General features: G+C 34.4%; 1 protein-coding gene across 1 annotated transcript in view; it reads left to right on the forward strand.

Moving 5' to 3' along the window:
- LOC129234232 (endosome/lysosome-associated apoptosis and autophagy regulator family member 2-like) overlaps nucleotides 1-26,471 on the forward strand; it is a 93,596-nt gene that overhangs the window by 41,947 nt on the left and 25,178 nt on the right. Inside the window, exons 4-10 of the mRNA XM_054868166.1 lie at nucleotides 845-992; nucleotides 14,783-14,872; nucleotides 14,994-15,108; nucleotides 20,111-20,260; nucleotides 23,898-24,167; nucleotides 25,411-25,515; nucleotides 26,079-26,296. Coding sequence (XP_054724141.1) covers nucleotides 845-992; nucleotides 14,783-14,872; nucleotides 14,994-15,108; nucleotides 20,111-20,260; nucleotides 23,898-24,167; nucleotides 25,411-25,515; nucleotides 26,079-26,296 — 1,096 coding nt within the window. The remainder of the gene's footprint in view (nucleotides 1-844; nucleotides 993-14,782; nucleotides 14,873-14,993; nucleotides 15,109-20,110; nucleotides 20,261-23,897; nucleotides 24,168-25,410; nucleotides 25,516-26,078; nucleotides 26,297-26,471) is intronic.

Consider the following 26,471-nt stretch of genomic DNA (forward strand, 5'->3'; position numbering starts at 1 on the left):
GTTATTAAGAAGCTACTCCGCTGTCAGTAGAAATCGAATGATACTGATGTTCATTCATTTGTAACATATTTCGCATAGTTGTCAAGGGGTTATTCCTCTGTCAGTAGAACTAGAACGTTTCTTTCATTCCTTTGTGATACATTTTGCAGTTGTTTAGGAGTTATTCCGCTGTCAGTAGAAGTTGAATGCTATTGACGTTCATTTGTGGTACATTTTGCAGTTGTTAAGGAGCTACTCCGCTATCAGTAGAAGTCAAATAATACTGAAGTTCATTCAGTTGTAAGAAGTTTCGCAGTTCTAACGGTTGGTGAGTAATCTGTTGTTGCTTTGCCAATATGGTAACAGTCAAGACTTGTTCATAAACGAAAAAAAAAAAAAAAAAACCCCACTAATATAAAAGAAACATTAGTATATAAATTAAAGTTTCCTCACGAATTGCATCATCTCAGAAACAATCATACTTACTTTTATGGAGTTGATAGAATAACTATTTTTACTAAAATAATTACTTACCACAGGGGTGCCGCCCCCCTAAGGGCAAAGCCGCACCCCCCTCAATATCGTGGAGACCCCCCAAAAGCAAGAGCCCTCCCGAAAGATAAAATACCCGTCAAAACTCCCCTCTAAAAATTTCAATGGCGCTGTCTGCGCTATGACCCCCCCCCTAGGGGGCACCCCTGCTTACCATACATGAGAAATCTAGATTTCTATTTATCACAAAGCTTTTGTGAAGCATTTGTCTTAGATCTGTTTTTGCTATTACCAGTTATCTCTACGATTTCTGTAACTCATTTTTCTTTGTTGACGCTTAAACATGTTTAACAACAAAACTCTTTCATTCTAGATATGGTTGGAAGTCACAGAAATCCTTCATTTCCTCTCGCGGAGGTCCCTGTGCAGCGACTTTGACATACTCGGTCAAGTTAGTGAAACCTGGAGTGCTGTCTTATACTTACCAATATACAGATCCGTCTATTTTGTTCAACTTCGAGGTAAAAGAAAATTTTGCTTTGCGAAAAAAAAAAAAAAATTTCGATTTTTAACCAGATCTTGTCTTCAAAAATTCTAACTTCAGAAAAACTTGCAAATTCTTTCACTAATTTTTACTTTCTTCTATATCTAATATATAGAAGAAAGTATTGGATTCGTGCAAATTTTCGAATTTCGAATTTTGACGGATTTGAACGTTTTGAGGTGTGCTGAGTCCATTTCGACTATTTTTGGAAAATGTCTGTGTGTGTGTGTGTGTGTATGTGTGTGTGTGTGTGTGTGTGTGTGTGTGTGTGTGTGTCACGTCTGTGTGTGACCAGTTTTTTGTGGCCGCTCTACAGCAAAAACTACCACATGAAATCAAACGAAATTTGGTACACATATGTGCCCCTATGTGAACTTGTGCCCATTGGTTTTTGGCGCGAATTCCTCCAAGGGGGGTGGAGCAATGGGACGTTTTTTGAGTTACGTGTGCTTGCTATTCCTCAGGAAGTAACTGACGGAATCAAACAAAATTTGGTCCATATGTTGCCATTAATAGGAACAGGTGCTGATTCAATTTTGGTGTCAATAAATCAAACGGGGGTTGAGCTATAGAACGTTTTTTGTCGTCAATTGTGACTGCTGTATCTCAAAAAATAATGAACGGAATGAAAGAAAAATTTATCGGCAAGTAGCCCTTAGTGGGTATAAGAGCTGATTTTATTTTAGTGTCAACAGCTAAAAAGGGGATAGCGCAATAACCCGTTCTTTTTTTCCATTGTGAGTGCCCTATCTCAAGAAGTAATGCTACGTTCTGGTTGAAATTTGGAATTTTTGTGAATCCATATGTAAACAGGCTTTGGCTCAATTTTGACGCCAATCGCTACAAGAGGTGTTGATTTTTTTTGAGCAATCACGATTGCTTATTGTTCTCACTTGACCGTCCTTGATGTTCCGGTTCCTTTTTCTGCTTGGACCAGGGCCTCTTCAGCACCACCGCCCGCCGTCCTCCAGGCGCGGCTGTCCCCCGGTCCTGAGCTATCGGTTTCTCCTGGTCGGAGGCGTCCATGTCCTACACACACACATACACACACTCATGCCTGCACACAGACACAAACACACATGCCTACATACACACACAAACGAACGCCTACAAGCACACGCGCGTACACAACACTCACTCACACACATGCATACATACACTTACACACGCACCCACAAACACACACATGCGCCTACACAAACACACACGCGCATACACACGCTCGTGATTGCGAAAAACATAACTTGAATTTAAGATGCCAAAAATTCAAATTAATATAATTTTTTTTAAATTTATTTTTTTCTTTCTTTTTTTTTTGAACAATCACGATTGCTTGTTGCTTTTATTTGACGGTTTTTGGCTTGCTATCATTTTATTTTCCCACTAGCACCCGCCGCACCATCACCGTCGACCGGCTCCTCACGATGCTGCTCCTATAGCGAAAGCCGTCTCCAGGTTGCATCCATGTCCTACACACACGCGCATACATACACAACTACACACACGCACATACATACACAACTACACACACGCACACATACACACACACAAACACACACATCTACACACACATACACACACACGCATATATACAGACACCTACACATACATACACATACACACAACTATCCACACATTCATGCCTGAACACAGACACAAACACATATGCCTACACACACATACACATACCCCCCCCCACACACACATTCATATACACAACTACCCACACACTTATGCCAGCACACAGACACATACACATACCGCCTACACACAAACACACATACCCCCCCACACACAAACACACATACAACCCACCACAAACACACACGCCTACATACACACACTCGTGATTGCGAAAAATATAATTTGAATTCAAGATGTCAAAATTCAATTTTTTTTTTTAATTTTTTTTTTTTTTTTTTGCGAATAAAAATAGCTTTATTAATGCAACAATAAGAAAGATAAATCGTAATAGATTGTCGTCTGCGTATTTCTCGTGATTTTAATTGTATGGAAATGATCATTGAGAAGGAATACTAATGGAGGGAGCCATAGCAAATGTCTCAGTGATATAAGCTTGGGACCCAATGTTTCCCAGGTCAGGTGACTTGTTTGGCTGGGAAGTTGTCGCGTTTTGGCACGCAATCGCTCTTTTGGCATTAAATAATAAACGACGCGACGGCGCTTATTATGAAGTCGGGGCTACAAATCAGAGCAACTCTGGCTCCAACTCCTTTACCGCATAATAATAAATAATAAATAATTAACGGATACAAATACAGACCTATCATTAAAACTCCCTCTCCCCACTTCTTTCCGGATTTTAAGATATAATGTAACTGCATTTTTCATTTATTTTGATGTTCATTTCCTGAAATGACGGGCATGTACAAATAGTTTAAAGTGTTCTGTTATTGACAGAAAACTTATGGATTCATATGTATTGTAATCAATGTTTTGAAATGATTTCATACGCAGGCATACTAGTATTTAAATTGAAACATAATAAAATAATAGTTTAAAAACTAAAAAAAAACACGCTTTCGTAGCAAAATAAACTAAAAAGTGAAAAATAATCTTTGGATGATAGTAGTTGACCAATCACTTAATTTTAATGTAATACAAAAAAGCGTGGGGTGCTGTCTATTTATATTTTGCTTGGACAACAAATTGAAGAAATTCAAGACAACTGATAAGAAGCCCCCCACGCTTTTTAGTATTACATTAAAATTAAGTGATTGGTCAACTACTATCATCCAAAGATTATTTTTCACTTTTTAGTTTATTTTGCTACGAAAGCGTGTTTTTTTTAGTTTTTAAACTATTATTTTATTTTTCTGTTTTTTAGTCTTATGTTGGAGAATTATCAGGCAAAATTGCAATTACTTCTTTTCGTAAAAGTCTTAGTTGGGACTTAATTGACGAAATTATTCATAAAACGAGTGCGAATTAAGACAAGGGCACCCCGATGGAAAGCTACTGTGAGTCATTGATGTATGTTTGCGGGAATCATATTTATATTACTTTGAAAATTTGAGATGCATTTGAATAACAGTTTTGTTCAACAATGGTCTGATCAGCAATGAATTTCCAATTGAAGGCTCACCTAAATTTTGGCATGAAATTGGTTAAAAACAATTATATTTCATGTTCTAATTACCTTGGAATATTGGAACAAATTTTGCCTGATGCAGAAAAATTAAAGGTTTTCGTAGATATTTTTAAATAATTTTTGCGAGTATTTTTTAATGTATTTTTTTAATTTTTCCCTTTTCACATTGTTGAATTTATGCCAAAATATTGATTATAATTGGAGGAAGCTAACAATTAAAAGAGTTAATTAATTAATTTGATTATAGAATATTGCATTGTCATCGGGTCTGAGGTCACGTGCCAAATTTCAAAAGAATCCGATCGCAGGAAGTGGGCGAAATTTGAGCTGCAAGATTCCGTTACAAGATACATACATACATACATACATACATACATACAGGTGAAGCTAATAAAAGCGTGTTAAAAAATGGCAAATCTTTATTCTTGCGCATCTGCTGTTCACAGGAGCTTGGCGAGAAGATACTCGCCAACAAAGCAAATGTACACAAAATGCTTAAGAGCCATTAAAATAATTACTAGTTAAGTAAAAAGTGTTTTTATGGAACTAAAATGTTATTTGCACTCAAGATATACAATGTTTTATAACTTTTATAGATAAAATAAGTACAAAAATTTAAAAATTAGAGGCAACTGTGGAATATGTACACGTTGAATGCATATAAATGTTATTTTTTCTTTATTCAGAAGTAAAAAACATTCGTACATGCTAGGGAAAAGTTACTGGACCTCCTGGTGTGGCTTTTTCCTCACAGTTTACAATGCTAGAATACTGCACCATTACTATAAATCTAATTTTTCCCTTCTACAGTTAAAGGTTGTTATCATGCATGGCTGCAGCTAATGAAAACTTCTTCAGCGGTTACGGTCAAGTCGAAATTGCTCCCGTACTGTTGCCGTATCAGGATAGTAGGGTTGCACTCTCTCCATCTATTCCTTCTCAATGGAAATGATCGGAAATATTATCTCAATGTTTTAAAAAATTTTAACTGTTGCCATCTTATGTTTGTTAACAAATAAAATATTTGTAATTAATTCAAACAAGGCTTTTAAAATAACTTTCAATTTTCGCTCTTTGCTTTGCTTTTGCAATAATTCAGACATTGGGATGGTCTTCAAGTTTTTGCATGTGTAATTTTGTTTTTGATGGGAATATTGCTTCCTCGTCAAGCATGGGGAGAGATCAGAAAAAAAAAGAAAAATATAGAAGAAAGTTATGTGATGGCCACAACATACTAGTTGTGGTATAGTATTGTGAAATAATTCCCATGGAAGTGTAAGACTCTTTTCTTTACTTTAATGCTTGATGTTTCAAACAGGGTGAACGATTTGCTTTTGTATACATCAACATATGTGATAGTTTTTAGAAGACTAAATACGTAACTTACTTGTTACATAATATAAATCAATATCTGTACTGAAAAATGAAACGTAAGTGCTTATATATTTATTTAAATTGAGTTGTTATACTTAGGTGAGCTGTCAGGTTAAGCAGTCGGTTGAAGTTGTGAAGTATTGTATTGTAAAACTTGGTGTATGTAACAAATATTTTTCAAGTGGAATATGCTTGTAAAAGTAAAGATGTTGTAGTAGGTTAAGTTTCTTTTAGTGCGCAACTTGATTTTTGGTGTGCTCAAAATTAAGCGAAATTAAATACAGAGGAGTAAACTTGTAGAAAAATTGTCTTCATAAGGTATGAATGATACTGCCGAAGGGACGTTTCAAAGATTAGTGACATTAGTTTCAACCTTCTTCGCCGCTAATGTTATAAAAACGGAGATAAGTCGCTAGAGCACAGAAACTTAAGTTTATTGAGGATATCCTCTACTGTTGTAACCTAAATTTGAAAAGCTCAATCACCAAAAAGCATATATTGCTCGTTTGGAAGAAGCGTGCCACAATACGAAAAAATGAAATTTTACAGGAGAAGCGTTTGAAGGTTAACTCTTCAGGAAATTTGCTGTGCTCTCCAGTGGTTAATATTAGAACAAAAAATCTTTCATTATTTTCCAAAGAAAATAACGTTGTTTAAAGCTCTTTAAGCAAAAAAAAAAAAAAAAAGAAAACTAAAAATTTCGTTTTGTGGCACTCTTCTAAACGAGCGATATGAGAATTATGATTAGATTTATATATTGCTTTATATCAGTGGTGCGTAACCTTTTGATTTTACCTGAGGGCCGCATCTCATATTTAAATGAATCGCGCGAGCCTGAACACATATTAAATTAAAATGTATTTAAATATCTTTAAATAACATGGGAAAACGTGAAAAATTGAAGAAAACTAACAAATTAGTAATCGCTATTATCGTTACTACATACATATAAATTTAGTATGCATACTAAATTTATTGATGCAAAGTATCCGTTTATTTCTTAGACACCAATTTCTGTCTATTTGTCGTCAAGTTTCCAACAATTATTCGTAATACCGGATGAAGATGATGTGTTCTTTTGTAAAGTTCCAGAATATATATTTTTCGATTCATAACATTAAATATAACAACGGGCTCTTGGATCAGCTTCGTGGGACACATACGGCCCGCAAAACGTTCGTTGGGCACCACTGCTTTCTATGATTTAACTGAGGCATTTTTTTAGAATCTGTGTCAGTTTTTAGAGTGCATAAAAGTGATTTTTTTTTTATTTGAGAGAAAATTATATGGCGGGTGAAACAAGCCGTTATTAAACAACAGGGAAGTTTTATGGGAAATCTAAATTCGCAAATCCAGCGCTCGAATACGCTACCTTGCGGTGATTTACAAAATTAAAGAAAAGGGTAAAACATTGCATCCACGTGTGTCTGTTGGTAAACATAGGCAGTTTGTTATGAGTATTTATTGACGCATTCGATGTGTCTTAGATTGCTTTCAGCAACAGAAATTGTTTCCTCCCGTAATGGTATTCTCGAGCTTCTCAGAAGAATGCTAGTTTTCATTATTTTCCTCTAAAAAGTGAGTTGATTCTCGTAAATGGCGAAATCCTAAACACAAGAAAACTCTGGATTAACAAACTTCGCATTTGCATGAAGTTATCAACGAATATGCTCGTCTGTTCGGTGCTTTTTTTTTTTTTTTTTTGATAGAGGATAATGTTATACCTGGTAAATTTTTTTATTGTTTTGTGTGAATTTGTAAGAATATGGAGTTTTTTTTCCCTTAAGCTCGAAAGAAGGATTTAATAACATTAGCGGAAGAATTCGCGCTTTCATCTCCGCCTAGTTTAAAAATAATTAATTTAACTAACCTTATTTTACTGCAGCATTTGGTTGGAATGAACAGTATGCAAAATATTTTCTTAAATATATTATCGTGGAACGAAATGAAAAATGTTCAACCGAGAAAGAAATTTGAAGCAAAAACAGAAGCCGAGGATTTTCATCGCCAACTTTTATTTACTGTTTTCATTCTCAGCTGAAGAGTTTCACCAAAATTCGTGTAGGGTTCTAGTTTTAGTATTGTGCGAGCAAAGAACCCATGGCGAGATTTTGCATGTCAGTTAAACTATTTTAATTTTTTATCATGAGTGGAACGAAATGGTGGAAAGATTACAGAATTCGATAAGTTAAACGAAATAATGGTAGATTAATTAAAAAGAAAACTACCACCATATATCCGTGAGAATTTTGTTGATGATTTGCATAGTATGACAGAATTAAATCATAATTCAGAAATTAGAAACACACGAAACAGAAAAATTTTAAATTAACCGATTCGGCAATTTGAGAAAAATAACTCGGTTACAAATGCAAAACAATTAGTGCTAGTCAAGCAAGACAAATAAGTATCATCTTCTTTTGATAATAATTTGTAATGCAATACAATTGAATGATCAAGCATCGATTGTTATTCTTGTCAGTCTTATGGCCACATTGTAAATGTAGTTTCATCAAGAATTGATAAATATCGAACTCAACATCGTGGAAATGGCTGCTTAGAACTATGAACTACGTAATTTGCATTAATTTCTGACGTTTAGTGATGCTTCTTGAATTCTCATTTCTTTCTACGTGAACCAGAATATCCACTTTAAAAATCAATTTAGAAAAAAAAAAAAAAAAAAAAAACCCCAAAAGAATCTTGCATAGAAACAAAAATTATTAGGCTTATTATCATTTTCTGCGCTACGGCATGCGTTTGTTTTACCTTTTTCATCCGCCATTAGACGGTGGCTGCAGTGCCCCCTATAGTTTGTTGGAGTTGCGAATAGCAATTTAGCATAAGTTTTGATTAACAATTCGATTATGGAAACAGCAGGACAGATGAGAAATATTTACAAAACGAGAAAATGATGTTCAAGAACTAAAGTTGTATTCAGTTAGTTAATAGTGTGTAGCTCAGAGGCACAACCAAAATTTTTAACGGTGGAGAAGGGGCAATAATAGTCTTTACATGAATATATATGTAACTAGGGGTATACCCTAGTATGTAAAATACTAGGGTTTGAAATATGGCTTTGATAAAACTGTGTGTAGATTTTTGTAATTAATGATTACGTTTGTGCACACTTGGAATTTATAAAACTGAATTGAATACCATTGGTCTTCATAGTATATTTGATCGCAATTTCGCCGAATGTAATTGACATACTTTAAATTTAATATTGTTCAATGAATAAAACGTTTCAAACTTAGAATATTGAAAATTTAATATGGGTGGAAACTTTTCGAATTTTATACAAGTGAATTCTGCCGTATTAAATAGCAATACACTGATTCACGCATGAAGCCAAAAATTTATTCTTCTGTTAAAAAAAAGCATTATCCCTATGTTCATTACATCAATGAATGTACCTACGTTGAAAAGGTGTTTCCTCAAAAAGGATTTCAATCGAAAATGGACACAACTTATTCCAATCGTCCCGGAAAATAATTAGTTTTGTAATAAACAAACAAGGGTAGACCAATGAGAGAATGAACACACCTCAATAAAAAGGCAGCTCTATTTTTTAAAATTAATGTTTAAAAGGTTTCTTCTGAGAAAAGTTTTCAACAGTAACTTCCTTCTTAGAATATAGCTTTAAAACGTTGTCTTTGTCCAATGGTTATGCATGATCTTTTACTAAGTTGTTATTTCTTTTTTTAATTAAATCTCCCCAAAAAACTGAACTAGTTTGATATTAACTGTCTCAAGCATCACAAAGCAGTTCACCAATGCTTTCGAGATTTTACTGAAATAAACAGGTCCACAAAGAATCTCTACTAATAATAAAGCTGAAAGTCTGTCTGTCTGGATGTCTGTGCCGCGCATAGCGCCCAGACCATTCGGCCGATTTTCATGAAATTTGGCACAAATTAGTTTGTAGCATGGAGGTGTGCACCTCGAAGCAATTTTTCGAAAATTCGACTTTTTTCTTTTTTTTTATTAAAATTTTAAGAAAATTTTACCGAGCAAATTATCCCAACATGGACGAATAAATTACCGAATTATCATAACGTGGAACCGTAACATTGACGAGCAAATTAATACAGCATATTGGCGAGAAATTCATCATCCATTCATTATTTAAATATACAAGCGAACCAAATGACCTTTTAATTTTCTACTACGGGCAAAGCCATGCGGGTACCACTAGTCCAGAATAAAAAAGGTATAGCGCAATTTATACACCCATCCGATAACGAGAGCCGCAATCCTCCGTCAGCAAAGATCCTCTCCAATGGCAGCTGCGTGATTGTCAGAAGAAGATCTACAATTTGGGAATTTGTATGGATTAGCGTTTTACTGAATGACTTTACGATTTTAATCCTGTTTTTTCATGAAAAATATTTTAGAGACGTTGTTAACTATTCCACTGGTATTAGCTAAATAGGACTGTAAGTAGGACCTACTTTTTGATCTGCCCTTAGATGTTACACCAAAAACCAACAGCTTCCCGATTAATTAGTTTAACTCTTGCAAAGTATAAGAAGCTGCTTATAATTATTTAGCTTTTGGAATTCTACTTATTAATTTCTTTGCCACTGCACAATAGCAGTTATTAAGTTTTACAACTTTTAGATTTTGTACTTTTTGTATTTTTTGTTACTAAAAATATTTTTATTGCTGTTTTTTGTCTGCCAATATTCTTCATTTCGCATTGTTTACATCTTGCATGAACTTCACTTTTTTAAAAAAGCACTTACCTTTGGCAGAGCACATTAAATGCATCTTCATTTAAAAAAAAAATTTTGTATTTGTACTGAGCGATTTGACAATGGGGGTCATTTCTAAAATTTTAAAAGTATTTTTCTCTGAAAGAGCATGCTTAAAAATATAGGATCTGACCATTTTTTGATAAATTTGTTTACGCTTAATATTTAAAAAAAATTACTTGTATCGGAGCGCTTTCATTGTTTACGGTTTCTGCCGATGACATCACAAATGATGAAATGCCATGAATGATCAGTGTTGCCATTAACAGTGCAAAATAGTTAATTCGTATCTTTACTCACGTGTATTGGCAACGGTTGGGTTGATAGCAAGCGTAGAGCGTAATATTTAATTCTCTTCTTGATTATCATAACGTGGAAACATAGTAGAAAGATGCGCCGAATTTCCTAATTTCTGATGTCATCAAGATCACGCCTTGTTTGAAAAATCGGACATTTAAAAAAATTAATTAAAAGAAAACTGTTAGGAAAATAAAAGTATTTTCTGGGTCCATGTTATTTTTTTTGCTCATTCTATCCATTTCAATGATTAAAAGTAGTACTTTTGACTGAAGGAAACCATCCCATTGTTTTTGCTGTTAAATGAAAATTAGATTTCCAAAGTGCCTTTAAAAATGGTCTTTGAAAAAAAATTTGTTTATTTGAATTGGATGCATGAATTAATGCATTAAAAATGTAAGCATAATCATTTAGTAGGTAAGGATGCCTTTTCTCTCCTAATCAGGGCCGATCCTAGGGTGTCGGCCGCCCTTGTGCAAAGACCTAATGTGCCGCCCTATAAGAGTAATTTGCATATTTTGACTCATCTTTAACGTCCATATAAATCTTTCTTCAAATTTCTATACCAAGTTCTAATTTAAAAAAAAGAACGGAAGAATGATGAACTTATAAAAAGGAAGAAAAGTTTTATAATAAGAAACTCCTTAGGTAATATTTATATCTTTGAAGAAAGTAATAGATACCAAAATTTACTAATCTTAAAAACGCATTTTATAGTCTTTCTTCGGTGACATCAGAGGAAGGACAGGGGGGGGGGGGGGCAATCAGGGAAGGGGGGAATTACTCCGAGAAAATTATCGAAATTGGCGTATGAAAAATAGTTTTAGTTAATCTTTGGTTGTGTTCGGTTGCAAGGACAAAAGAGTCGGGTATACTCAAGGTGCATGGAGAAATTTTCGAAATTGACGTCAAATATCGCAATTTTAGGAACTTTTTCGAAACTTCAGGAGATAGTAATGTTGAAGTTCTTTCCTAAAATTCTTCCCAAATTGAAATCAGTTTGAAGCCTTCTTTTGTGACCGTAGCGTAGGACGGATCGGCGCTCTTTCCGAAAATTTTCCAATACAGTAAAACCTGTAAAGTTGACCACCTTTGTAAGTTGACCACCTGTCTATGTTGACCGCTTTTGTCAGGAACGGAATTAGTCCTATCTCATATAATAAAGGTAAACCTCTGTAACTTGACCACCTCTCTATCTTGACCACCTGTCTATCTTGACCACTAATGTACGCCAAATTTGGTTTGAAGTATTGTAAAAAACCCTTTCTAAGTTGACCACTTGGTTTATTTTTTTAAACTTTCTCTACAAAATTGTTTTATTATTTTATTTATTTATTTATTATTATTATTATTCTGATAGCTTTCCAAAAATGTTTTTAATGCTTTGATGAGAGACTAGCATTTTACTAACTAACCAGCAGCATAAAGCTTATGCTGCTCTTCATTCTCCAAACTTGTTTTTCATTTGTTGTTCTATTTGAGATAGTTTTTTGTACTCTGTTCAATGAAAATTAGGTGTCAGTAAAAAAGTTCAAAGTCTTTTCTTTTAGTTCCAATATGTTGTGGCAATACAGGAATTGTGCTAAAAAGAGCAGGCCAGGATCTATACATTTCGGGTCCCCTGCAACAAAATATGTAGGGGCCCTCCTTAGTGGCCAGCAGTGTCTATTTGTAAAGTGAATAAGTTCTAGTGCTTTTTTTTTCTTCAATTTCTAGGGCCCCTTTACGGACGCGGGCCCCTTGCTCTGCGGGTACGCAGATCTGGGCCTGCTAATGAGTAAAGTGACATGTTTCTGGTGCAAGGGATTAAGAGATAGGACATTTTAATTTTGCCTTTATGAACTGGGAGAGTCGCGCTTACTGCTCTTTGTGCTATAATTTGTACAAAAAAGGCTTGAAAAAGAAAGTTAGTTGAACTTGAGATTAATAAAAAGTATGCAATATTATATTAAAATTAATTGAAAATGGAAAAAGCCAGAGAAAATTAGTCGGCACATATGGAATTTCTAAAACTACAGTGTCTAATATAGTTAAATACAAGGAAAAAATAACAAAATTATTTGAATAATATTTTTAATTACTGTTTTACATTCAATGATGTTAAACAATGAAAGTGAGTTGAACAGAAAGAATAAGGGTGAATTACTCAAAAAATGAAAACATGGTGCTAGAAATGACAAAAAAAACATTACCGCCCTTTATAAGTTGACCACCTGTCTAAGTTGACCACCAAAGTACTGCACCGCGAGTGGTCAACTTACACAGGTTTCACTGTACTAAGTTTTAAGCACGCAATTTTGGGTTACCTTTGTTGACGTTGCTAGAGGGAGGGAGATTCAATCGTCTCCCATTGAAGGTTTTCGAAATTGAAGTTCAAAACGCAAATTTATGCTGTTTTGGTGATGGTAGGGGATCTGGCGGCTTTCCTCCTGTAATTTCTCGGCACTATTGTTTCAAAAACCCATTTTTGGCTATGTTTGAAAACGATAGGGGAAACGTGGAAATATTCCGAACCGAAATATTTTTTAGAACTAAAATACATTATAGGCTATTTTTTAGAAGGAAGGGTTTTGAGACTCCAAACGGATGTTTCTAAAAGCGCAATTTTATACTATTTTTGGTGATGTTAATGGTACTGGGAAGCATCGGCGGATCTTACGGATATTTTTCGATATTAATATCTGAAAAATACAACTATACACTTTTGTCCACCTTACCTCGACGATTGATGAGTATGCACTAGCGCGGCAAAAAGTTACATAAGCCAAGCAGTTCTCCTCCGGAATTCTTTAGAAATATGAGTCCCAAAATCGTACTTTAAGCATTGTTTGATAACGATGGGACTAAGAGCGGGCGGGTGTTCAGTATGCCCTCACGAACTGCTTTTAGAAACTGAAGTCAATTTCAGGCTAATGTAGGCAGGAAGGATTCTGTGGCTCCACGGAACCGTCTAAAAACGAAATTAGGAGGTATAGTTGGAGAAAATTAGTTTGGAAATTAGTTCGGAAAAAATAGTTTGGAGAAAAGCGGGATCCGGGGTCCTTCCCCGAAAGTTCTTGAAACTAATGTCTGAAAAACGCAATTTTAGTTTGTTTTTCAATAAATTAAATGAGAGGGGATGGGATTAGAGGCTTCTCTAAAGACACTAACTGAGACTGTCTTTATTGGTAAGTGCAAAAAGTCCATCGTAAAAATTTCGAAAAAGAAATCCGAAAAATGTCATTAAGCAATTTTTGATGACATTAGGAAAGATGAATTTTGATGACATCTATCCTCTAAAAACACATTTTAGATTTCGGAGCCAACATTTTTAGGCTATGTTTGATTAAGTTAAGGTGGAAGGGGTGAATCAGAGACTTAATTGGGTGCTTAAGGTCGGTGGTTCAACCAGAAAAATGTTCCGAAATTGAAGTCTTAGAAACGCAATTTTAAACCTTCTTTAGTCTCGTCAAGGAGGTCATGGCATCATTTCGGATCTTCATTTAAACTTACTACCCGGAGCAAGAGCCCTGTCCTCCTACCTGATCTGAAACCGGGCAGTTCATTCGGGATTTTAATTAGAAAAAATTGCCGTAAAGGGGGAAAATTACAAAATTTTAGTTTGTCATTCATATATGTTTGACTCTCAAATGAGTCGCAATTTTTTACTTTCTTCCCACGCATCCACGATTATTGAAAACAGATTTTGTTGTTTGAAATGCTTATGATGAGAGTATCTAATCAGTATAGCTTTTTTTTATATACATAAAAAAATGTCTTCATTGTTTAGGTCTATAAACGCTTGGGAGGTAAACATTAGTGGCCGCCCTCGGTGCTCCTTTTAGAAGGCACCCTTTCATGCTTCAGGAGGGGACCATTTTCCTCATTTTCCCTCCCCTGTATCCATGCCTGATTACCGGTTCTGTCACAAATTTTGCAACCAAATGAAGCATGTGTGCAAAGAATAAATATTAATGGACAATGAACTAAGACATTGGTCCCAAACATTCTATTTTTCTTAAACTGTGCTATATGCTGCCGGGAAATCGACACTTAATTTGATAATTGAACATTTAAAATTTAGCAGATTTATTCAACTTATTATAAGTGATCTTGTGAGAAATTCTTGAGTAATGTTTGTTTATTATAAGAACTACATGATGCAGCCTGCGGCCGCCCTTGTGCGGTGCACACTCTGCACACCTGCTAGGATCGGCCCTGCTCCTAATCACTTATATTCTTATTCAGGCACAAAATGATCAATGCCAGTCTATCGAGGATGTTGAGAAGTACAAATGGCCAAGGACAACAGAAGAAGCTAAGTGGAGGACTTCGACGGTAAGGAATATCGTTATGTGGTACAACAATAATATTTTTGACACGATTATAACTTTAATTTTTTATTTAATTACTAGTTTAAATTACTTGATTAAATTAACCTATATGTTATTTTTTTTAGGTTCAACTGAAAGCAGGCCTTAACGTTCTTTACTGGAAAACGGTAGGAATGAGTTTTTCGGATACGAAAGTTCGGAAATCGAAGCCAGTCCGTATCAAGAAAATTGAAATTAGTGGTAAATATCATACGCATTTTGTAATTTGACAACGAATAATCTATTTTAAAAACAATCCACGGAAACCTCTATTAAATGATAGAATGATGGAATTAGTTTTCCTTCAGTTAAGAGATAAAATTACATGTTTCTCGTTCTAATTACTCTTTAATGACCCATGTAAAGGTGATGTCATTTCCTTCAGAATCAGCGTTGAGTAGCAACGTGTGTGATGATATCGCACGCACGTGATAATACGTTTCCTTCAAGCGAAACTTAAATGTAATATGATATAATAGTGGTACCCGCATGGCTTTGCCCGTAATAGAAAAATTAAAAGGTTTTTTTTGGTTTGCCTGTATTTACAAATAATGTGTGGTGAATTTTCTTGCCAATTGGCTTGTACCCTTGTTACGGTTCCACGTTATGATAATTTCGTATCTCGCCAATTGGCTTGTGCCCATGTTACGGTTCCACGTTATGATAATTTTGTAATTTACTCGTCCATCTTATGATATTTTTGTTCTTAAAATTTGAATTAAAAAAAAAAAACACATCGAATTTTCGAAAAATCGCTTCGAGGTGCACACTCCCATGCTACAAACTAACATATTCTATAATTTGTTACTTGAACGTTGTGGAATTGTGCAAATTTTTCATTTGCATGGATACAAGAAATTTGCATCTGTTTGTAATTTGAATTATGCACCTTCTCCCTGTAACATTTTGCATTATTAACGTAAAACATCCCTCTGGCTCAAAAGCAAGTAAATATTGTAACAAAACTTTGTAATCACACCTGGCATAAACACTGCTATGTTCTCGGTTTCAGACTCTCGGCAAAAGCGCGTCTTTTCCTATGGGGTCGAGTCGGGTTGAACTGTCCCTGTGGCCCCATTTGTCCGAGTCATTTTGAGCATCTAAAACTGGTAAACTGCAAACGCGGTAGGCACCGGGGGCTTCGGGGTGCAATGCGATGCAATGCTACAAACTAACTTTGTGTCAAATTTCATGAAAATCTGCCGAACGGCCTAGGCGCCATGCGCGTCACAGAGATCCTGACAGACAAAGATCCGGACAGAGAGAGATCCTGACAGACAAAGATCCGGACAGAGAAAGATCCTGAAAAAGAGGGTTCCGGACAGAGAGACTTTCAGCTTTATTATTAGTAATAATGATTATGCGTTTTGGGTAGTTTTCTGAGGTCAAATTTTAAATAACATTGAATGTGATATGTGTTATCGATTAACTAATCGATACACTGTAAAAAAAATTCGGAAACGTTTCTGAGCATATCGTGCAGCTGCGGTTCATGAAATTTTCGAAAACGTTTCTGAGTATTTCGGAATTCTCTTTCTGTAATGTCCGGAAACGTGTCTGAGTATTTCGGAATCCTCTTTCTGTAATGTCCAGAAACGTGTCTGAGTATTTCGGAATCCTTTTTCCATAATTTTCAGAAACGTTTCTGAGTATTTCGGAATCCTCTTTCCGTAATTTCCAGAAATGTTTCTGAGTATTCTGTGCAGCTGTGGTTCATGAAAGTTTCGAAAACGTTTCCGAGTATTTCGGAATTCTTCAAACAATTTTCAAAAACGTTTCCGAGAATTTCGGAATCCTTTTTCCGTGATTTTTTCTAAAATATAATTCTTTATTATAGTATTGCATACCATATCAGTTTCAATTCTTTCATATCTATGAGCAATAATATAAGCAATTTTAGGATCATTCGTGGATTTTTTTTTTTTTTTTTTTGGAATTTCTAATGACAAATAGCATGGTTAACAGCATAATATATGCACAGTTATAAATTTTTGAAAAATTATGAAATAATCTACTAGTTTCACTCCTAATCACAAAATCGTCGGGGAATTGGAGTGGGGGTACCTTCTGAAAAGTGGGGATTGTTTGTTAAACAATCTTAAACTTCAGTTTTTCTCTCAATATTTTCAAGACAAAACTATCAACATATTATATTTTTAATGCAGAACTTAAAAACATATCTTGTATCAAACTTGATAGCTTTTATCTTCGGATAAAATTTGACAGGACTTACCTACCCTTCGCGTTCCGGAATTCGTTCACCTCAAATCAATTTCTCTGACGAACAAAGTGTACCGAAAAGTACCAACAGAGAAATTGATGAATTTAAATATGACACCAAGTCCCCCTGCTGGAACCATTCGGGTTGATTCTTCTGTTCTTGCCCTTTTCCAGCTCATCACAAATATAAATACTTATTCAAAATAGGTTACTGATTTTATTTTTACAGTGTGTGCAAAATGCATTATATATTTTATTTATTAAAACATTGAACTCTATTACATGATTTTTCCATTTCATATATACGAGAATACCCCCCCCCCCCCACCATAAGAGTGATGATGCACCCATAAAATGCTATGAAGCGCCCCCCCCCCCTTGAAAAAGCAACATCATATACATTATAAATCAAAGTATCATATACATTATAAATCAAAGTATCATATAAATTATAAGTCAAATACTTTAATATGGTGTAAAAATACAAAATTATTTTATTAAGTCTTTTTTTTTTTTTTTTTTTTTTTGCTTTTGGTAAAATTGAGGCTCGTAAAACGAAAAAAATGAAGACACTTTTAAATATATATATGTATCTATTTGTTAAATAAATTAATACACATTTAACTAATTTAAAGCGTTTCGCTGATGCAAATATTTAAAGAGATATCGTCATTTAGATAATACTGAAGCACAATGTTCCTAATTACAAGAGATAGTTTTTTTTTTACTTCATACAATCTAGCTACACTGTTTACAAGAGAATGAAAACATGCAACCTTAAAGACGAACTATCAAACCTGACAATTTGCATATTGTAACATTTAATTCATAATGCTTGATACATAAATGTTCAGCCAAATATTAACTGAGATTGACACATAAAAACAAAGTACACAATAACACTTATTTAAATTTTTTTATAATCTTCAATTCATAAATTTTACAGAATAAAACTAGACACACTTGCACTTTAAATATGTGTTCTATGTAATGTAAAATATTTTCAAATTGCAATAGTTCACAACGAAAAAATGATACTGAAGAAAATAGTTTTTTTTTAACGAGATTTATATGAACTAAATCTCTTTTAAAGTAATAGAGTTGCAAAGCGACTTACCTATTCGTCGGTGGTGGTCTTTTGCAGGCTTTGGTCACCAAAAAGGTGATTTTTATGACAGAATAAAATTCTGCCAACAAAAATTACCCATTTGGTAGAAAGAAGAAAAGTACCCAAGAAAAAAGTAAATTACCTACACAAGTTATGCGACGCAATGAATTTACATGGCGTCCTCTAGGCAGTTATTTGGTTTTTAATTTCAGTTTGTATTCCTTCCGCGAGCATGCGTCGAGAATTTGCACTTCGTACTTAAAAATAAGTGACATAGCTTCAAATTCAATCTCATGACGATACATAAGCAAGAAAATATATTACTTTAAAATTATCTTCAGTGAATTCATGCGAGGAACAAAACTTCTACTAATTCCCTTGATGAGTGTTACTTCGCATACATGAGTCAGCACTTGTTTTCATTGCGTGCTTTCGAAAGTTTCAGTTTAGATTTGCTGCTGGACTATAAAATTGCCGTGTAATCTGCGCATGCGTCGACTCTTACTTTCTTGCTAAACGGGAAACGTTTTTGATTATAGCAGAAAACTGCGGAGGGCGTACGAATCTGTGTATTACGGAAAACTTTTTTGTATATTCAGAGAGTTTTCCGAGATTTTTTACAGTGTAGTGATCGAAAAAGCCCAGATGATACTTTGTAATCTTGAAACATCTGGCTTTATAGAAACATTCAACAATGAATTATTTATAATATGAAACTCCAATAATTTAGATCATGCATTTTTGTGCCTTTTTGCTAAATCTCGACTCAGATTGTATATGTTATTCAACCAGTTCAATCAAATATACTATTTTTATCACGTAAATACTTTTTGGAAAAATGTATTCTTTCATTTGAGGGCATTTCAATTGAGATATTTAATATACTATTACCAGAATATTTCCTTATGAACAGTGGTGAACTCACCATTGTACTAATTTCTCTCCTAGTGTTTTCATAAAGTAAAGAATGTAAACTGGAAACCCATTTTGTCTCAAGTATTCTTAGAAAATGTTGAATTTATAAGATAAACTCATAACATAAATAACAAACATGGGACGATATAAATAAAAATGTTTTAGAGCTGTTATTGATTAAGGATTAAAAACAGGCAGAAGTTTATGTTTTTGTAGGATATTACTGGTAGAAGTGGAAGAAATAAACGGATTTTGTTAGACTTTTAAGCCAAACTTGTCTCCAAGTTGGCGACAAAACTTGGCAACCGAAAGACTGGCGATATATCGCCAAGTGTCCACCAAATTATAGCACCACTTGAGTATACATCGAAATTAACAATGTTTCCCCCCCCCCTCAAAAAGGCAAAAGACCCCTTTAGATACAACCGAATGCAACCAAAAGGGGGGGGGGGGTGCACAACTAGACCTCCCGCACCAGGAGTCTACGTACAAAATTTCAACATTCTAGGACATACCATTCTTGAGTTATGCGAACGCACATACGTACATACAGACGTCACGAGAAAATTCGTTCTAATTAACTCGGGAATCGTATTAAGGTCGATTTTTGAGTGAAATTTTTTTCGCGAATACAATACTCCTTTTTTGTAAATGGAAGTTGAAAAAAAGGGGGTGGGGGAGCGACCTTTACTAAGAAGAACGAATTGCATGAATTCCTTGTAAAATTTTAATTAAATTTTTCAGAAAAAATACACAAGATTATGAAAAGAAATCACAAAGTTATAAGGAGAAAACCTTATAAGCTCTTATTATTGTTTTTTTTTAAGATTTTTCTCTGCTGTGGTTCGCCAGACCAGAGTTTTTAAACATCTTCTATATACTACAGTTCTGAAAAACAATTTCACGGCGCCATTTCTATAGAATGTGAATTATATTTAATAACGTTTTTTTTCTTTTCAGGTGTGGCCTACACTTCCGAATGTTCGCCGTGTGCTCCCGGATCTTACAGCAGCCTGGGATCGAAGCTCTGCACTCCATGTCCCGAGAACACGTACTCAGAGAAAGGGGCTTCGGACTGTGCCCCTTGTGACCCCATCACTCAATACGCACGTAAGTTCCCAGAGAACCGGCCCTTCTTGACCCGGAAAATATGGGTAAAAGTTGAAAAGTCTGAAAAACAATGATTTTTAATGGTTCTTGTATCCGAAAAAAAAAAATAAATAAAATTAATGAATATAATAATTTTATTATAGTAGTAACAATAATAATAATGACAATAGCCAAAAATATAATAATATTGATAATAATAATACTGATGATGATGGTGGTAAAAATAATAAATCATTATTATTTAGCAATAATAATATGAAAGCAATAATAATAATAATAATAATAGCTATGGTGATAATAATAATAATAGTAATAATAATAAGAACGGTGATAATAATAATAATAATAACAACAACAACAATAATAATACTGACGATGATGATAAATATCATAATAATCATAATAGCAATAATAGTAATACTAATAACAACTAATAATAATAGTCAAATAATAATAATTATTATTAGTACTATTATTATTTTTGTCACCATTATTATTATTATTGCTATCTTTATTATTATTGTCACCGTCACTATTATTGTTATTATTGTTATTATTTTTAAAAAATGAATGTTAAAAATAAAATAAAACGTGAAAATAGGCTGAGTTTTTTGCAAGATATCATTATAGCTGGAAAAGGCAAATTTATTCAATATTTCAAACTAACATCAGGACATGAAAAATTTGAAATATAGGCTATTTTGTTTGCGATTTGTTCTTTTATAAAATGCTATGTTCATTTAGCGAAAAAAAATTAATTAAACAAAGTGAAACAGAATAAAATATTTATGAAAACAATTAATATATATTTAAAAAAAAACAGTTAAAATATATTTAAAAAAATAAATACAAATGGATAAAATAAATAAAGGAATAGAAATGGGAAAAATGAATAAAAAAATAAAATAAATGAATAAATATAAGAATTTAAAAAAAACTTTTAAACTAACTGTAGCCCCCAGAATCTTTCCCAGATATACAGGTATCTCAACATGTAGTCCTTCTTCTCGCTTGCTGCAAATCTTGCAGACATTAACGACTATGACGGGAAATTCGAAGTTAGCCTCATCCATTCTTAATGCATAGTTAGGATAATGCAAGAAGTTAATGGATTACTTTCAACAAAATCGATACCGCCCGTCTCTTTTATCTGGAAACTCAGGTCGGCCATGTTAATGCTCAAATCTAATGATTTCCAAAAGTCACAAAGTAAAATTAGTTTTAGTGAACTGTTTCAGTTGAATGTAATATTAGCAACTTTTTGCTCATGCTGTTATTTATTTATTTATTTTTTAACAAAAATCTAGATTTTTCTTAAACTAAAATTTTAACGTATATTATTAGTTTTTATTATACAGTGAAACCTGTGTAAGTTGGCCACTTTCGGTGCTCTTCTTCAGTGGTCAACTTAGATGGTCAACTTTACAGGTTTTACTGTATTTTTTATGTCGTTGGTGGTTGAGACAAGCTCTTGATCGTTCCCCAAAACGAAATAAATAGTATTAATTAGTTAGTTATGTTAGTAAATAACTTAAAGTATATCAATTACATTATATTAATTAGTTAGTCCCTTCCCCTGATGGTTGCAACTGGATGTCAAAAAAGGACTCTTTACGCGTTTTTTGCGACAAATATATGAAAATTTTAATTTGTTTTTGTGTCAAGAAATTCCCTCCTTGACATCGGTCAATATCAATTTCCATTGTTAATACGTCTCGGCCTTTCTGCAAGTTTTACCGACCCCCCAACACTTTTCTATAATTTTATTCTACTCAAAGAAATTTCGTAATTGTGAAAGATTCCTTCGGTGCCGTTATTATTTATTGCATTGAGTTATCACTATAACCAAGTTTGATTTTAGTTACTAAAAACATATATACAGAATTTACTAAGCGTGCAAGGAAATTATCTACTGCCCGCATTATATTTTTTTCGTAACGTAGTCTTAGAAGACTTCAATGAATGACTTTAAAATGTTATTCATTTAATAACCTTACAGTCAAAATTAAATGTTTTCCGTCCTTACCCTGGACATTTGTTTAGCACATTAAATGAGGGGAATTATCGTATCCTGGTATATTGAGGCTCGGATAAATTGAGCTATGACCTTGGTAATGTTCATGTCTGTTTGGGATAATAGGGAAGAGTAATTGGAGTTGTGAGTTGAGTTGGGTTACTTTCGTAGGAGTTTTGCAGAAGTATTCCAATTCAAATCTGCATCAATAAAAAGTCCCTTTTTTACTGAACTCCCTAAAAGGGTTGTAAATTTTGTCAACGTCATAACTCAACTTATCATAGCCATACTACATACACTGACAAGTGTTCAGAAATTTTGGCCAAACAAATCAAAACAAAAAGTTTATCTACTAGTCAAACGTTTCCGAATGAAATGTAATTGAAATTTGAAATAAATGCTTATTTTTTGCTCTAAAAACCCATTAAACAAGACTAAAAGTTAAATTAAAATGAAAAACAATCCACAAAGTACCTAAATTGCACCAATTTAAAATCAAAATACGACGCCAATTGAAAAGAACAAGCCAATAACTCACATGAAAAGTCCCATTCAAACGAAACATTACAGTATCAGGGACAAAAATTGGCAACAACAATTTCAGTTAAATATTTTTTTTTACCAATTTCGCATGTTCCTCGTTATGATCATTCTCCCATTAATTCCTTGTGGTGCAAGAGCCCATGAGTGCCAGACCTACGTCATAGTATAGAAGCACAAATTTTTTTTTTTTGCGTATGGACATCACAGCAGGTAAGAAAGGTCCGCTATTAATTAAGCTGAGTCGCGCTGGCTTTGGCAGGAAAAGGGTAACAAAGGTGAGCGTAAAATTGCTGCAAAAAGCTAAACATCGTAAATTCATTCCATGTCACGTGACCAGATGGTCCCCATCCATCCATCTCTGATTTGGAAGACGTTCTACAAAGGTGCAGACATGCCTTTGAAACTAACCTACGCAAATTTTCAGCTTCCAAGACACAAATTATGAGGATCAGAGATGCCTCAAAAAGAAAAGAAAAAGTAGGCTCCAAATATAGCCTCCAATGGGGAAACTGTGCCGAATATGGCAATTCGTTTTGCAAAACTGATCCGCCATTTTGGAGCACCCTTCTTTTCGATCCTAGATCCTCAGGATTTGGATCTTGGAAGCTGAAAATTTGTACAGGTGAGTTTCAAAAGCATGTCTGCACCTCTATAAAATTTCGTTCAAATCGGAGATGGTCGGGTGGAGACGATGGGGTCACTTGACATGGAATGACTCAGTTTTTGACGCAACTTTGCTACATGTTTCCTGCCAAAGCCAGCGTGACTCAGTTTAAATAATAGCGTAATAGCGAACCTTTCTTATCTGCTGTGATGTCCTTACGCAGAAAAATTTTGGACCTTTATGCTATGATGTAGGTCTGGCACTCATGAGCACTCTAATGGCACGAGTTCTCAAATTAATAATATTTTACAATTTTTTTTGTATGTTTGAACTTGTCTACTTCTTTCATTGCACTACTTCTTTCATTGCACTACTTCTTTCTTTGCGGTTAACATACTTCTTTCTAATGCTTTGGAACTACAAATGTTAAATATCCCTGTTGGTAAGGTCACTTACAATTCTATTCCATCTTGCAGCAAAGGGTTCAGCAACTTGCATGGAACGTCCTCCCTGCACCAAACAGGACTATTACGAGATGCGCACGCCCTGCGACAGCATGAAACTCACGCAAATCATCTACAAGTGGATGGAGCCGAAGATCTGCCGAGATGATGTTCCGGGGTCCGTGTCGCTGCCCATCTCGACCGACCGGACTCCGTGTCCACCTTGCAATCCGGGAATGGAATACGCCAACGAATCCATGTGCGCTTTTTGCGAGAAAGATCACTTCTCTGATGGATCAGCACGTAAGTGGAGTGCTTTATTATAGTACAGCTCAGGATTGTTCGCGTTCGTCCTTGGACGCGTCCACTTCAAAACCGGTAGAAAACAAGAGAAGCATGTGTTGTTGTAATTCCCCAAACCAAAAATGTCGCTCAACAGGCTGCTTATTAAAGTATACGCGAATTGATTAAAAGATTTGTTGCTCTTTACAAGTTAAAACTAGTAGCTTTGAGTGCTTCGCTCTTATTACAGAAAAATACATTCTAGGATGTTGAGTGTATGTTAACTGCTCATTCGAAGACAGTCACTGCTAGAACACAACCAGTGAGGTGTTTTCCCCTTCATTTTTGATTTACGTACGCATGAACTGAACATCAATAGTTGTCATTAATTCTTAAGTCTAAAGATACAAGCAACGATAAAATTAAAAAATTTTTAAAACACCCGACTGAGTCGTTACTGTAGAATCAGGAGGGAAAATTGAAAATCCTTTTAAATTCCTTATATTATTCAAAATCCATGTCAAGTATTTTATTTGCTATTGAATAGAAACTGGCAACAGATAAAATTTTTAAATCATTGCGTTTTATTTCCTTGCCGGCCAACAATGAATTCGGTTATCAATCGCGTGAATAAAGGCTTAGCCGTTATTAAAATCTGCTTTAAAAAAACGTTATAATTCGAATTCTTTGAAACATGGAAGTTCCAAACACATTCTATCAGACGTGGAAAAAAAAATTTCTTTATCTTGGTATTAAGTTAAAATTTTTTTAACTATGTTTTCACTGCAAAAATGGCGAAACACCTTTTAGACGTTTTTAATTAATATCTTCGTTAATTAATGTCATCCAAAGATGCAACCTAGCTAAGAACACTCTCGATCAACTCTCCTTTCGAACAAAATATTTTTTTCTAAGTTGGTCCATCCGTTTAGGCGCTAGTGTCCCACAGACAGACACACAGATACACAGACACGTCAAACTTATAACCCCCTTTCTTTGTGTGTCGGGGGTTAAAAACTATGCTTTAAGTTAATGATGTTAAATAACTGTTATTCAAAGTACAATTTGCACTGCACATTGTTTTAAACGTTGAGCGATGAAATTTGTTTATACTCAATTAACTTTCAGCAGTTACTTCAGTCATCACTAAAAAGTATTTATTTTCTACTGTATTTGAATATCATTAAACATGACAATGAAGAAAAAGCCTCCTTTTGTTTGAATTTAATTTTCTTTTCACTTATGCTACATTGTTTTGTTACAGCTTGCAAGACCTGTCCCCCTTCCACTGCTCCAAACTACGGCCTCTTCTTCAAATGGTGGCCAGAGATTCCACCTGGGGTGTATTCTCGTTGTATGAGCTTAGAAGGTATAAGTTTTTATTGGCAGTTCAAGTTCTTCTTACCCTAAATACTAGTAATTTTTCTCAACAAATCTAATAGGGGCTGGTAAAAAACCGAAAATGCTCCACTAAAATTTATTTTTTTAGTTAGTTAATTAATGTTCAACATTTTGTAATGTGTAGGTGAATATTTTATTGTCTTTTGTCCGAGTTTAAAAGGCGCATTTTCCACTGAATAGAGACAGTTTAGATTCGGGAGATTTTATGTCTTTACTCTTTGACATTCAGACGGCCACCTGAATATCAACTTCTTTAAGTTTTTTGTATTTAAAGATAATGATTTGTAGGTGTTGCGGTCTGGACTCTACGGTCCCGCTCGAAACACGTACAAATCGTTATTTTTTAGTGCAAAATTTTCTCTTAGAAACTTGATGTTTCATACTATGACATAAAATGATACTTAGATTCAAATATTACAACTCAAAGCTTAAGTTGAAAATTCCGGAAATAAAGTGCAAATATATGACTAAAAATATCACACACTTGAAAATGGAGTAAACAGTTAACTGAAGTACATATTATCTTTTTAGAAGGTGGTTGCATGTCGAATTCGGTGTGGCAGCCTGCCGGAGACCATATTCGAACCACATCCGGGCAAGGATTGGACTCGTACCTAATTCTGTCTTTGGAAGTCCCCGGATTCCGAACCAAAGAGAGACTCATCAACGGCCAAGCCGTGGAAATTGGAACAGTCAGCTTCACCTTTGAGCTTGTGTGCTCCCAGGCCTGCACATTTGTTTTTATGATGGTGAGCATCCACGTACAATGATTTTTTGCATCAAGTTTTTCTTGATAAAGATATGAGCACACATTAGGACAATTTCACGAAAAAGTCAACCGCTTGTCCCGCACGTGACGGTTTGTATATTTCATTAAAAAGTAGTTAGTAATTGTAAAGGGTAATGACGAAATTTTTTGTTTAC

This window comes from Uloborus diversus, chromosome 1 (genome assembly GCF_026930045.1).
Source record: "Uloborus diversus isolate 005 chromosome 1, Udiv.v.3.1, whole genome shotgun sequence".
NCBI lineage: Eukaryota > Metazoa > Arthropoda > Arachnida > Araneae > Uloboridae > Uloborus > Uloborus diversus.